Source organism: Bicyclus anynana, chromosome 1 (assembly GCF_947172395.1).
Source record: "Bicyclus anynana chromosome 1, ilBicAnyn1.1, whole genome shotgun sequence".
Classification (NCBI taxonomy): domain Eukaryota; kingdom Metazoa; phylum Arthropoda; class Insecta; order Lepidoptera; family Nymphalidae; genus Bicyclus; species Bicyclus anynana.
This window is the reverse complement of record NC_069083.1, coordinates 15,670,577-15,684,757: the sequence shown is the minus strand read 5'-3', so window position 1 is coordinate 15,684,757 and position 14,181 is coordinate 15,670,577. Positions and strand designations below refer to the sequence as shown.

General features: G+C 36.7%; 2 protein-coding genes across 6 annotated transcripts in view; one reads left to right on the top strand and one right to left on the bottom strand.

Moving 5' to 3' along the window:
* The window catches only part of LOC112044202 (uncharacterized), a 32,649-nt gene extending 30,109 nt beyond the window's left edge, over nucleotides 1-2,540 (bottom strand). Inside the window, exon 1 of the mRNA XM_024079950.2 lies at nucleotides 2,298-2,540. Within this exon, the coding sequence (XP_023935718.2) occupies nucleotides 2,298-2,540 (243 nt within the window). The remainder of the gene's footprint in view (nucleotides 1-2,297) is intronic.
* A 5,203-nt stretch (nucleotides 2,541-7,743) lies between these two features.
* The window catches only part of LOC112044215 (solute carrier family 12 member 4), a 424,075-nt gene continuing 417,637 nt past the window's right edge, over nucleotides 7,744-14,181 (top strand). For 4 of the 5 annotated variants that reach the window (XM_024079967.2, XM_052882936.1, XM_024079972.2 and 1 more), the window contains exon 1: nucleotides 7,744-8,127. The gene's annotated coding sequence lies outside the window, so the exon portion shown is untranslated. The remainder of the gene's footprint in view (nucleotides 8,128-14,181) is intronic. The other variant, XM_024079973.2, reaches the window with a different exon arrangement.

The following is a 14,181-nucleotide window of genomic DNA, read 5'->3' as shown; positions in this document are numbered from 1 at the left end:
GTACCGCCAAGCGATTTAGCGTTCCGGTTCGAAGTCGTGTAGAAACTGAAAGGAGTGTGGATTTCATCCTCCTCCTTACAAATTAGCCTGCTTCCATCTTAGATTCCATCATCACTTACCGTCTGGTGAATTTGTAGTCAAGGGCTTATTTGTAGAGAATAAAAAAAAACTCGCAATCAACGATTTCAGTCTTCATATAGAGACCAATAGAAGCAACCGACTCCAATAATTATTGTCAACCTACTAGCGGATGCCCGTGACTTCGACCGCATGGAACCCTACCCCTTAAGTATCCTATGTCGGTCACCTGTCAAGATGTTTGTCATGTATGTGAACCACATAAATAAAATTCATTGGCACTGCTCATCGAACCCAAGATCATTTTATACAACGCGTACATAACAACACCACTGTGCTCACGGGTGAATAAAAATACTTAGGATGAATAAATAAATTATTCTAGGTATGCTCACATCGTAATTAAATTCAATAAGCATACAGTTACGTGGGCAAATATTAATATTAGCTGGGAACTAACCCAAGGGAATTCTTGGCGCCTCATATACTGGCTACTGCACTGTCTTAGAGTATGCTTGATGTATTAAATTTCTACCTAACCTTAGAGATATTGAGACGAAGAGACTTAACTTTAAGAACAAGTCTAGTTTCCAAATAGTTGCCAATACCAAAATTGAAACATTTGAAAAAGTGGAAATATTGGCAGTAAAATTGTGTAATGGACCCATCGTTATTTTTTTAATTAATATTATTTATCATAATATTAATGTCTTTATATTTAAAAAATATTTTTAAAGTCATCAGCAGCACCTACAATACATCATCATTATCAACCCATATTTGGCTCAATGCCAAGCTCGAATCTCCTCTCAGGTGGATTATTAGCCCAATAGTCCACCACGCTGCCCAATGCGGATAGACAGACTTTACACACGCAGAGAATTTAGGAAATTCTCTGGTATGCAGGTTTCCTCACGATGTTTTTCCATCACCGCTTGAGACACGTGATATTTAATTTCTTAAAATGCACACAACTGAAAAGTTGGAGATATGTGGAGGTACCCGGACCGGATTCGAACTCACACCCTCCGGAATCGGAGGCAGAGGTCATATCCACTAGACTATCACGGCTCTCACTAGACTATCATGAGAACCGTTATACGTGGTTATACTATACACACACATTTTTATGTATACTCTATCTACCTATATAGCAGACAGTTCCGAACAACAATAGACGTTTACATGAACTAAAATCCTTTTAAGATGGATAAATTACATAACAAAGGGACACAATAAAAATACTTGCGCGATACCTTTGCGTCCTTTGTGTTCCAATACCCAACATTGAGAATGTATTGAGGTAAATTGAACAAAAATATAACGTGTGTGACACAAACATGTGGATTATGGTACAGTGGATAAAATATTATATGGGTGCGCCATAGAAAGATGATCGTTTATGTTATATTTATTACTAGTGAACGCCCGCGACTTCGTCCTCGTGGAATTCAGTTTTTCACAGATCCCGCGGGAACCATGGCCTTCTCCGGGATGTAAAATTTGTTATTCCAGAGTAAAATCTATTACCATAAGTAGCCGCAGCGTAAAGGAGGAACAAACAAACATACACATTTACACACACACACATTCTTTCGCCTTTATTATATTACTGTGAAGTATGATTCTATAAAATACCATATATTGAAATTAAGCCAAAGCCTAATCACAGAAAACATATGTACACGTACATAACGCAACCACAGTTGGGTTGGGTATACAATATTTCAAGTTTAAAAACAAATAAAAAGAGAAAAAAAAATCATTAGCGGGTACTGAAACTCACAGCATACGAGTATCATTGTGCGAGTGTACCGCTGCTGCGACGCTATACAGGATGTCCCAAAAATTAACTGTATACAATATATTTGCAACAACCCATATTTGGCTCACTATTGAGCTTGAGTCCTCACAGAAAGATAGGGGTTAGGCTAATAGTATTTAGCCTAACCCCTATCTTTCTTATCTATCTATCTTATCTAATAGTATTTAGAATTAGTAAATTCAGATAATGTGCAGGTTTGCTCGTGAAACAACTGAAAAGTTTGAGGTGCATGTCCTGGATCGAATTCAAAACTTCGCACCCGAATAAAAGGCAGAGGTATTCACTGGACTATATGTATTAATTTTAATTCAAGCTAATAAAACAGCCCGGCAGTAGCTAGCTGCATATTATAAGACGAGCTCAAGATAATGAAAACTAGGTTAAGTTTACTTACGTCCTCTCCGATCTTGCCGCGCGAGAACACAATTTTTCCCGCAGGCATCTTAGGGACTGGCAGTTTGGACTCCAGCCCCAGTCTGTACCACACTGGCAGACCGTTTTTAGGTACGGCTCGTATTGGTTTCGGTACGGAGTCGATCACTTTCTTCAACTCCGTAGGCTTGCGTAGAGTCATTAAAGTTGTGTTGATATCAGCCGTGTCTGTCACTAGATCAGATGTCGCTGATTTAAGAGACATGGCGACGTGTTAAATATTTTGTAAATTATATAAAAAATTATAAATAAATTCTGGGTCCAGCTGACTTTTTTGACGCACTGTGAATTTGACACTACTGGCATTCGGTTTGTTGGGGTGACGTTTGGATTGATTTTTAATTAGAGCTTTACGGCCAACCTACAACAAAAGAGTAAGGTCTGTTTCATTTTATAGAAAATGCCCGCGACTACGCGTGGAATTTAGTTTTTCAGAAATCCCTCGGCAACCATGGATTTTTTTCGAGATGAAAAGTCTAAGTGTTAATCCGGAGAAAAATCTATTTCCAATTCAAAATTTCAGCCAAATCGGTTCAGTAGTTGCGGCGTTATAGAGTAACAAACATCCAAACATACATTCAACAAACTTCCATAAAAACTTTTGCGTTTATAACATTACGACCGACGGGTCTTCTCCGGCCTTCATTTCAGATAATGTGCATTTTAAGAAATTAGTTATCACGTGTCTCAAACGGTGAAGATACAACATCGTGAGGGAACCATACCTGAGATTTTTCTAAATTCTCTAGTGTGTGAAGTCTACCAATCCGCATTGGGCCAGCGTGGTGGACTATAGACCTAACCCCTTTCATTCTGAGAGGAGACAACAGTGAGCCGAAAATGGGTTGTCAATGATGAATAATAACAATATCAGTCACCGAAATTGAAGATTTACTAGAAAACCATTTCAGAAGTCGTTTATGGTTACTTTTTCCACTGAAGCAGAAAGCGCGAGAGACAAAATGAACGCGTAATGTGATAAAACGTCACGTGCACCCAAGAACACGCGAATTTAATGATATCCCATTGTAGCTGAATGATAAACGTTTTTCCTTCACATTTCCAGAAATATTCCATATATTTTCCTTCTCATATTATCTAAATAATTCCTTTGTCGAAATAACTCTGTATTGCAGATATAATAATGACTGTCTCGCACGATAGTCGGGACGAATATTAAGGTAATATTTTGGAATACCTAAAAATAATGAATTGAAAATAATCCTTAAAGTTAAAGAGTCGTTTTGAACTTCTGAGAGTCTGATTGTAGTGTTGTTGGCTTCGGCCGTGGCTAGAAGTGATTTAGCGTTCCGGTACGATCCCTTTCAAGTACCTAAGCGCGTTAATATTTTAGACTGCATCACTGCAACGTCCCTGTCAGTGGCGTAGCGTGCCTTGAAGGGCCCCTGTATCAAAATTAGTTAAGGGGCCCAAATAAAGGGTAAAGATTTCTCACAAAAGAAACAAAAATGCTTGCTTAAAAGAAATATGACAGTAACTTAATCTATCTATGTTTTCTTTTGGGCGCACGCTTGACCAAGAAAAAGAAAGAGATTGTGGTTTACCTACATTTTACTAATTTTTGCTAACACACATCATTGATACGGCTGATACGACGGTAGCCATACCCCTGGTAACTGTTTATCAGCTGAAATCGTAGCTAAGCAATTACATTTTGTAAGAATCACTGCATTATTAGGTTCTCCTATTACAGGTAGGTAACTAAGTATCATCAATCTCATGAGGCCTCATATGGTAATCAGAGAGCTTACAGTCAGTCAGCGATCAGACGATGGTGAGCACTCGAAGGGGTTCGCATTAGAAATGAAGAGATCCGCAAAAGAATCAAAGTTACTGTCGAGCAGTCGTCAACCTGACGTGGCAATTGGCAGGGGACACATATGGCAGGTAGATTAATAGTGAGTTTCCCAGATGAAGGAACGGCGAACGACATCGGTAAGCGCAGTGTTTGTGGACCCCTCACTAGGTGGTTGAGGACCATCGCTGAATTAATCAAGACTACAGCTTTCACAAATGCTACAGCAATTTACGTTCAACAGTTATCGAGCGTTGCACAATTATTTCGCCTCGCGAAGGATAGAGACGAGTTCAAGAAACTGACTGCCAACCTTTGCCAGTCGGAGAGGCACCCTAAAAAAAGAAGAAGTTTACGTTAATCTTGCAAATTAGTACAGAAATTTTAAATTACGACGTTCATTATGTAAAATTAGATATCAACATAAAACTATAGTGACATTTATTGGAAAAATTACACTCAAAAACACAAAATAAAGTCGCACATTCGGTACAATACATATTTTTTTTTTCAACATAGGGTCATCGACCGCTGCTCGTTCCCAGTCGTGACAACCTCACGTGCTTAGACCTAGTCTTACACAATACTTGAATAAGCCTTCAGCGTTAGCGAAACTTTACAATTTACGTAAATGTAACTTGTTTGTTAATTACGCTTTTAGTCCTTAAAATCTCATTCGCTAATGTTGGTACGAGTAATATAAAATATTTGTCTGGGGGTTTTGTGTAAAATCGTATCTTTTTACAGAATATACTTTTTAATAAAACCTCATTTTAAAAAGTTTGTTAGCTGTTAAATTATAAATGTCTGGCGAAAAGTTGCGAAGCTAAGTATTTGTCGACTACCTTCCCCATTCGCGACTATTTGATATCATTCTGTTACCAGGACTAAAAATATTCACAATTGTACTAGATAAAAGGTTTTACCTGGTACAATTGTGAAAATTGTGTTTGAGTTCTTATATTTCTTTCTATAATGAAGAATGGGTGTGGGTGCTTATTGGTCGAAGCTTTTCGCATAAATAAGCCATGTAAGTATGATACGACTATCGGAATAACAACGATAATTTCGTGAGCAATGTCCTTATTAAGATATTTTTAAATAAATTCGCAGACTGGAAATGAAGCCAGGAGGAAATTTAGGATACAAAGCTAGGATTCCTACTCCAAACTGCGTAAGAGGGGTGGACATTCTTCTTTTTATACAATAACTAGTGGACGCCCTCGATTTCGTGCCCACGAATATTGGCCCACACCCATTCATAGCGGACTTACTAACTCATAACTAAACTACCTCCCTGCCAAATTTCCGCTTTGTACCTCAAGCGGTTTTCGAGATTTCGTGATAAACCTTTCGCATTAATATATCAAGATAAGAATTCTAGATCATTTTATGTAAATAAGTAAAATGTATATCTCTCTATTAAATTCATTATATAATATTATATATAATGATTATAGAAGTATTATATATATGTAAGATTAATTATAATTCTATATCGAAACGTTAGCTCGAAACCACAACCTTTGAAACATTATTCTTTCAATGCCACGGTTTAATTATTCCTCTTGTGGCTTCTCGTATCTAGGAGGTGTTATTTTTATCAATAAAATTATATTATTATTATGTAAGTTTACTTAAAAAGTGACGTTAAGCCATAATCTTCAAATCCGAGAGGTCTATGATTCGATTCTCGGTGGCCTATTGTCGTATTCACTTGAAGCCCGAGAAAAATCCAAAAGTTCAAAACTTTGTCTGAATAAATGTAAAGCTCGCTAGTAGTTCGATAAAAGACGTAGATTTTTCAAAATTTAATTCGTAAAGTATAAAGTTTTTTGAAAATGATATACTACTAGACTTTATGTACCTACCTATATGTAATTCTATGTGAGTATTAGGTATATTATAGACGTAATATATATGTAAATGTTTTTGTAAATCACGTATTATTAAAACATTTTTCATTAGAAATTTACCTATTGCTCAGGAAAGAAAAAAACTAGGACTGCTGAACGACGAGTAAAACGACCGGACGAAATTAGCTTCATGAATAGAATAGAAGGTCTTTGTCTTGTAGAAAATGTACAAGAAAATCAAAAAGCTCTACCATTTCAATACTGAGAAAGGTACTTTGCATGAATACAGAACTTCTTAATTGTTTTTAATTTTCATACATCTTTTTGTTGTAATTAAATTGAGAAACGAAATTTCTTCATTCTTTGTGTGTGTGAAGTCTACCAATCCGCATTGGGCTAGCGTGGTGGACAGTTGGCCTAACCCCTCACATTCTGAGAGGAGACTTGAGCTCAACAGTGAGCCGAATATGGGTTGATAACGACGATAAACGAAAACATTTTTTTTCTATTACGATCAAAAATCCCCTTATAATCTTTATTTCATTATATAGCGGTTTCACCCGCGTGGTTTCCGTTAGCGTAAGAATACTGGAATAATATGTAGCCTATAGCCTTTTTCGATAAATGGGCTATCTGACACTAAAAGAATTTTAAAATCGAACCAGAAGTTCCTGACATTAGTGCGTTCAAGCAAACAAACAAACTCTTCAGCTTTATAATATTAGTAAAGATTCTTCACGATGTTAGGTATAGCTCATAGTTTGACTACACTGGTTAAAATAGTGTGACTATAATGGTTTTTTATATCAGTAAATTATCATCTCCGCCGATACCACTGCGCCTCCGGGAAGCGTGGTAGTTTGGTCTATTTTAGCTATAACCCCAGTCCTGGTTTAGCTTATAAGCCATATAAGCAATTGCTTAGTGAGACACCAGAGACTACCGAAAAAAAAATCACATGAAAGTTCAAGCACCTTAAGGATACATATGCCTATAGGGGAAGATTGCTTAGGGCGGTAAGTTTCCTAAATCCGGCACTGATAGCCCCATAAAGTTTTATTTCACCTCATGGCGGTTTAGACACGAGGAGACACGCACATGACCTCTAACTCTGTAATTAGATTTTCGTTGAAATATACCCCGTCCTCCTCGAAGGATGGGTAAGCTTATAAAAACGAACCTCCCGCCCTCGACTTTCCAACGCCAGCGGCGAACGCTTGCCGCTAACTATCGCCAGTTACCAAATGGCGGGCTGGTTATCGTCTGATAAAGTTTAGTGCACCCTATACAGGGTGTATTGGGTGCACTTTGGACCGTCCAACAATCCCTTCGCTGACGGATATCAGAGGGACGTGCGGAAGTCCCCTGTCGCAGGGTCATTAGTTATGCCGGGCTTACCTAAGCCAGCCCAAGAATTTAGCAGCCAAAATCATTAATGAACTCCTGAGACAAAAGCCATCTTTCTAATTAAATCATAAGTAGTACCTAACTATAGGGATTTAGTTAACTTTTATTTTAATAACAAATTGTGTTGGCGCATTCACTGCGCTCTTCACAAACGTTTGCGTACGTAATTGACACTTTTTTTTATAAAATGGGTCGCTGTAAGCCATCACTCGACCACAAGTCGCAACACCGCTCCTGCAATACTTATAGCACACTGTAGCAAAGCAACACGTTGACATTACACACGAGTGTACTGTACAGTGTAGAATTGCGCAGAGCAGAGAGTCGGCGCGTCCGTCAGACGAGTTCGGTCCGTCGCGCGACTCACGCGTCCCCCGGCTACTCTGCCGAACCAGTAACTCGCGCAAAATACGCTGAAAAAGTACACCAAACTACGAACTTGTTACCAACTACCGATGTGAACGTAAAACTCAAAACCCGCCAGTGATAGGGCTGACACGTTCGAGATTCGAGCATGTCATCTGATAGAGTTCACGTGCATCAGAGTGCGTTTCATGTAAACAAATAATCGAATGCGTTCCGATTGACGATCGATGTTGATAAAATAGTTTAAGGTTAAGTTTGTTGAACTTTTTCCGCACACGTCGGCTTCGCAGTGACGTAAGGAGTGCACTAACTAGATTAGATACGCTAAGCCAGCTGTAATCATACAGGTAAAGGACGCGAGATGTAAATAGTGGACGCCACAGGCGCCAAATTGTTTCATTCATTCCACACATTGTTCTTGCTCGGTGCTGAATGCCGTGTTATCAGTGTTTATGTTTAGGGTTGTCGCTCCCCTGGGAATTAACTTATTAGTATCGAAACTACATCAGCAGTTTTGTATTGAATGAAACCTTTATAGTTTAATTACAAATCGCATTTCCCCTGAAGGTAAGTGACGCTAAGATGGCATAGATAACTGCGGTATCTTTGAAAGGATAATGTCAGTTTCTACCCATTTCAGTTTGCTTTTACATACAATAACACTGAAATGATATCCAAATAAACAGTAAAATCGCAAATGTTACATGCTTCGGTTAAAAAAATGCGTAACATATTTATGTTTACTAGGTTTTGAACGAAATATGTCTTAGTGTAGTTGAAGGTGAAACAAACAATGATTATTATAACTTATGCGTTGCTAATGTGGCATAATATGTGCTGATAGTATGTTAGCAAAGTACCTATTCATAGGCATTGGTTTCATATTGCAATAACAGTAAGTATAAATAATGGATTATTATAACCGTTTAAAATGTCTTTGCTAAATATTTAGAATAAATACTCTGTATTTATTTAAAGTAAGGTTCTAGACTTTATCCTAAATGCTTTGTTTTGTTTATTCGATTTCAAAGGTAGCGATTATGAAATAGTTAATTTTTTAGAGTAGTGCCTATTAAGTAACTGACCATTTGCCCTTTTCATATTCCTCTGTTACAAAATGTCAGATTTGAAATTTTATAAATCGGACAACCCTATCTAATATCAACGTGACTAGAAGGATAATGAAAAATTATTATGTTAGGAACTTTGTTTATCTTTTAATAAGATTTGGTAAAATAACCTATATATATAAATCTTGGTAGACAATTTTTTAAACCTATACTCGATAGATATATAGACCGGGGGTGATGGTTCCTAACAACCCGATTCCTATTGGATTACCTTTTAAAAATCCACGTATTTTGTACGTATTTTGGACGTACATAATTTAACATACTCAGCCAAAAACACATTCATACTAAATAACCACATTAACGGGTTACCTACGAGAAAATCTTCGCTACTGATAGCAACAGAGGAAAAACTTTTTTTTACAATAAACTAGGGTTTCCTTTTCAATCTCTTTAACGCATCATCTGGACCTGGGTTTCATACCCAGCTCGGGTCAATAGGTTTTTATTAGATCTTAAATTGAAAGTGCTACTGAGTACACGAACTGTTTAAGCAATTAATTTATAGCTTCAGTATTCAAGTAGGAAATTATTCCTACTTGAATACACAAAATTATTTTATATGCATATTGCGTTGATTCGAAGCGCACCAAAGGTTTCAACAGTTCGCTTAAATGTGCGGATTTTATTTAGTTTAAAAGCTTTGCATAAATTTCGCTGAACTGAAGAGTTAATGGTATATTTGAACAAAACTTTTAAGCAATTAAAAAAATACTGTTTGTAAAGTTTATTTATGAGATTTTGAACGCTTTATATCGAATTGTTCAAGGTGAATAATAAAAATTTTAATAAAAAAAATACAACCGACTTAGGCGGTGCTTAGCCGGTGATGTATTAATTCAAGCCATGTGAGAATATCTTATAGATTTAGATTTTGCAGACAGTATTGTTTCTTGTGGCTTGTGAGAAATGGCTTAAATTAAGATAACACCGGCTAAGCACCGCCTTCATACTGATCAGCAGGTAGAACATATTATGATGTTATTTTTCACTTTTTAGTTTAGTGGGTACGTTTTTAGGTTTTGAAGTCGGTTGTATTTTTTTTATTAAAATTTTTATTATTTTTCCATTTTTAGTGTAAAATTTCATCTCAAACGAATATATCAGACCCCTAAACACAAGTCACAACCCATCTTGGTACAAAATTCTCAGCAATACAAATTAATCAAGCCCAAGCACAAGGTAGCTACCGTAAACCGTTAAGGGGTTCCCATAGTTGACCTTGGTCTTCATCATCAGACCCCTAATAACAGACACAACTCATCTAGGTAGAAAGTGCTCAGCAATACGAATTAATCAAGGCCAAACACAAGGTAGTTACTGTAAACTGTTAAGGAGTTCCCTTAATTGTCCTTGGTCTTCATCACCAAACCCTTAAATGACAGTCACAACCTACCTATGTGGAAAGTTCTCATTAATACAAATTAATCAAGCCCAAACACAAGGTAACTGCTGTAAATCGCCGAGGAGTTCCCTCGTCTGTTTTATGGCTCCATCATCAGATCGATTTTAAACCTTCATGAAAGTGTAGTGCTTAAAAGTACTAAATGGAAAGAACATACTAGACACCCATATAATTTTTGAAAGTTCCCCTCAATTTCTCCAGGTTTCCATCATCAGATCTTGACATGATGGCAATGGGACCAAATGGGGACTATACCGTTTCAAACAAAAAAAGAATTTTTGAAATCGGTCCAGGCGTCTTTGAGTAATCGGTGTACATACATAAAAAAAAAAAAAAAAAAATACCGACCGAATTGAGAACCTCCTCCTTTTTGAAGTCGGTTAAAAATAACAATGACGTGAGTTACTGTGTAACTAATAATAAGATATTATGTTGTGTATTGTGTATCTATACTGGACTCAAATAAGATAGGTCTAAATTCGATTTCCGACTGTAGGACTACTGTCTATCCCAACTTGGAGGAGCCCAGTAACAAAATTCGTTGGAGGGCCCAATAGACGAGCGCCAAATCTGGAAAAAATCTCCCAAAAAGTTCCCAATTCCCCACTCGAACCCAAAAATATTGATTACATCTTGTGTGGTATAGTGCTACAAAAAACATTTTGGTATACTCATTTTACATAGTAATGTTGAATGGGCACAGAATACATTGTAAGTACAAGGTAGGGGTAAGATTTAGATTTTGTTCGTTTTTTTTTCGGGAAGCACTAGACTAAGTGGGATTGTGAATATTTTACTATTTTTTCTTTTACGCGTAAGGGGTGTAGTCCAAGGACCCCGTATCATTGATACGGTTGATGTACCAGTAGCTATGACCTTGATTCTAACTTTTCGAAGTTACCCAGCGTTCGCTGCATTGTCATTACCATACGAACTCTTTCACAATGAGTTTAATTATACTTAGGCAACGTTTGATACTTATTCATTATTCTATTAATGAGCAGGATAGAATAATCAATCAATATTGTTCTGCGATGATTTCCTGTTACAGTTTTGGGTTTGAATGATTGACAGGCAAATTCGTATATAAAACAAAAGGAACATCAGCAAGGCAAAAACATGATTAATAAATTAACATCTGACTATATGGGGATGCTAAGCATCGGTTTTAGGGATCCGCTAAAACGCTTTTAGGGAATTCGCTGTGCGTCCGTCTGTCACAGGCTGTCATGACTCGTGGGCCGTGATAGTTAGCCATCGAAATGTAGCCAGTTGATGATGTATGAATAAACAGGATTAAATAAATATTTTCCATAAAACAAACGTTATTTTTTGCCGTTTTTATAGATAAAGTACGGAACACTGCGTGCGCGAGCCAAATTCGCCCTTGTTATGTTATTTGATAAACGGGTTCTCATGCAATAAGTCTCCCTCCGTACTTACTCTAAAAAAATTAACAATGTATTTCTGCAATGTTGACGTCCCTTTATGTTTACTCTACACACGCAAAGGCGTTAGTCAATTTAATTTACTACTACATCAAAAGGCAAACTGTCTTCTGTGAATAGAATAACTAAGTCCAAGTAGGTATACGTACATACCTGTTCATTCGAATACACGTTTTATATCTAAAAGTCTGTTAAAATCATTGAATTTCTATGTACTACGTACGTAGGGAAGTAAGGTTAAAATAGATTCGCGTTACGTGTTAGCGGAAGGAACTTATTAGGACAAATGATAATAACAAATTATGCGTTCTGTGACGCCAGTTTTATTAACGTTGTGCTGTAGCCGGGTTTAACCCAATATTGTATTAAAGCTTTTACGGTATTACATATAAACATACAGGAAAATATTTGAAAGAACTATTGACATAAATATAATTGTTTAAATATCTACAAATATTAGTCCTAATCAAAATTGTTAGTCACTCTGTGCAAGTAACGACTCTTGGTTTGCTTTTTAGGATTCGTTGGCTAGGATATTAATTATTATGTCTCGTAGAGTACATTATTTTGCCTACTGTGGTGGATTTACCAGCAGGCTAGGGCGGCAGGTTTTAGAAGGCCGGCAAATTTGGCTTAAACAGTCTTACAGAAAAAAGTAAGCTGTTCTTGTAAAGTTTACGATAATTTTAATATTTCAATCCTATTGTAAATATCTATGTACATAGTATAAAATATTAAATGTTCTAATTTTGTTGACAGAAAACAATTAATTATACTCGTATTGATTGTGAACTGAAATTTAAAAGCCTACTGGCGGGAAGTTTGTAAATTCCCCACTGTCTGCCTGTTCTAATATTCGATGACCTATCTCTATCAATAAAGGTTCCAATGTATCCAAAAGTATATAAAAAAAAATATCCCATGGTTTGTCAATAATTTTATTTATTACTAGCGGACGCCCGCGACTTCGTCCGCGTAAAAATCGATGTCAACTTTCACTCCTATTTCACATTCTATTTTGCAAGTTTTATAACTAATACCTAATAAATAGTCCACTTATCATTTTACATTTACAAATGTACCTAGAAAAATTAAGGACTTTACGTACAAACCTACCCCTACTTCACCCATTTCTGATTTTGTTTTCGCGACAAAAAGTATCCTATTATCCTTCTACGTATTATGGTCTCAAATCGTCTTAAGTATCATTTGAATTCATTCTGTAGTTTCAGCGTGATGTACCCTAACTGTATCCTACCCCTACCCTACCCGTACCCTACCCGTAATCTTCCCTTTCCCTACCCCTAGGATAGGAGTAGGCCCTACCACTACCCTACCCCTAACCTAGGCATACACTCCCCTAACCTGCCCTACCCCACCCTACCCCTACCCTACCTTTACCCCTACCCTACCCTTACACAACCCCTACCCTACCTGTACCCTACCCTACCCTACCCTATACCTTCCCTACCTTACCCCTACCCTTAGCAAAATCGGTCCAGCCCTATGAGCGTGGTGCGATGACAAAGGAAAATAGAGACTTCTGTGCTAAAATTATAATCTTTGGATATACTGGACCGATTTGAAAGATTGTTTTACCAATAGAAAGCTACGTTATTTGCGAGTGTCATAGGCTATGTTTGATTCCCATATTCACACAAGAACGGGAACTACGTAATTAAAAGCGCGGGGCGTCATGTAGCGGAATTTCTGCGTCTTTTAGAAATTTTGTATTATCTCCGAAACTATTTAACTAATTAACATACTATAAAGAGCAAATCTTATCTCCATCATATCCTTGTGATTATTAAATAATTTATTTTGATAAGGATTTAAGTTAAGTAGCATAAATAATGACGCAAACCTAAGTATATAAAATTTATAATTTTTAAAACATAAAAGGTACTATATCTGCTAATATATAGAAGATAGATATGGTGTCGCAGACTTTTTTGTAGAACTTTTAAAGATACATAAAGCCTCCATACATTAATTTCAATTTTGCACAATGGTTAAGGCAGCGCATGCGAATAAGTCTGCTTAAGAGGATTTTCGGTCCGACCTGTATGACAAAAACTGTGTTAACTCTACGAATATATATCATACTAATATAAAATATAGCCTATAGCACTCCCCGATAATGTAGCATTCTACTGGTGAAAGAATTTTTGAAATCGGACCAGTAGTTCTGAAGATTACCCCATCTAAAAAATGTGACAAACTTACAAACTTACAAACTTTACCTCTTTATAATATTAGTATAGAGTATAGATTAGTATAGATTGTCAAAATAGCTCATAACTCCAGGTCCAGTCCAGTTCAGTGTTTTGAAATTTAAAATTGAAATTTGAAATTTAACTTGCAACTCGATAAAAATTAGATTAGAAGTTGCGTGGACACTTACGTTACAAACATAAC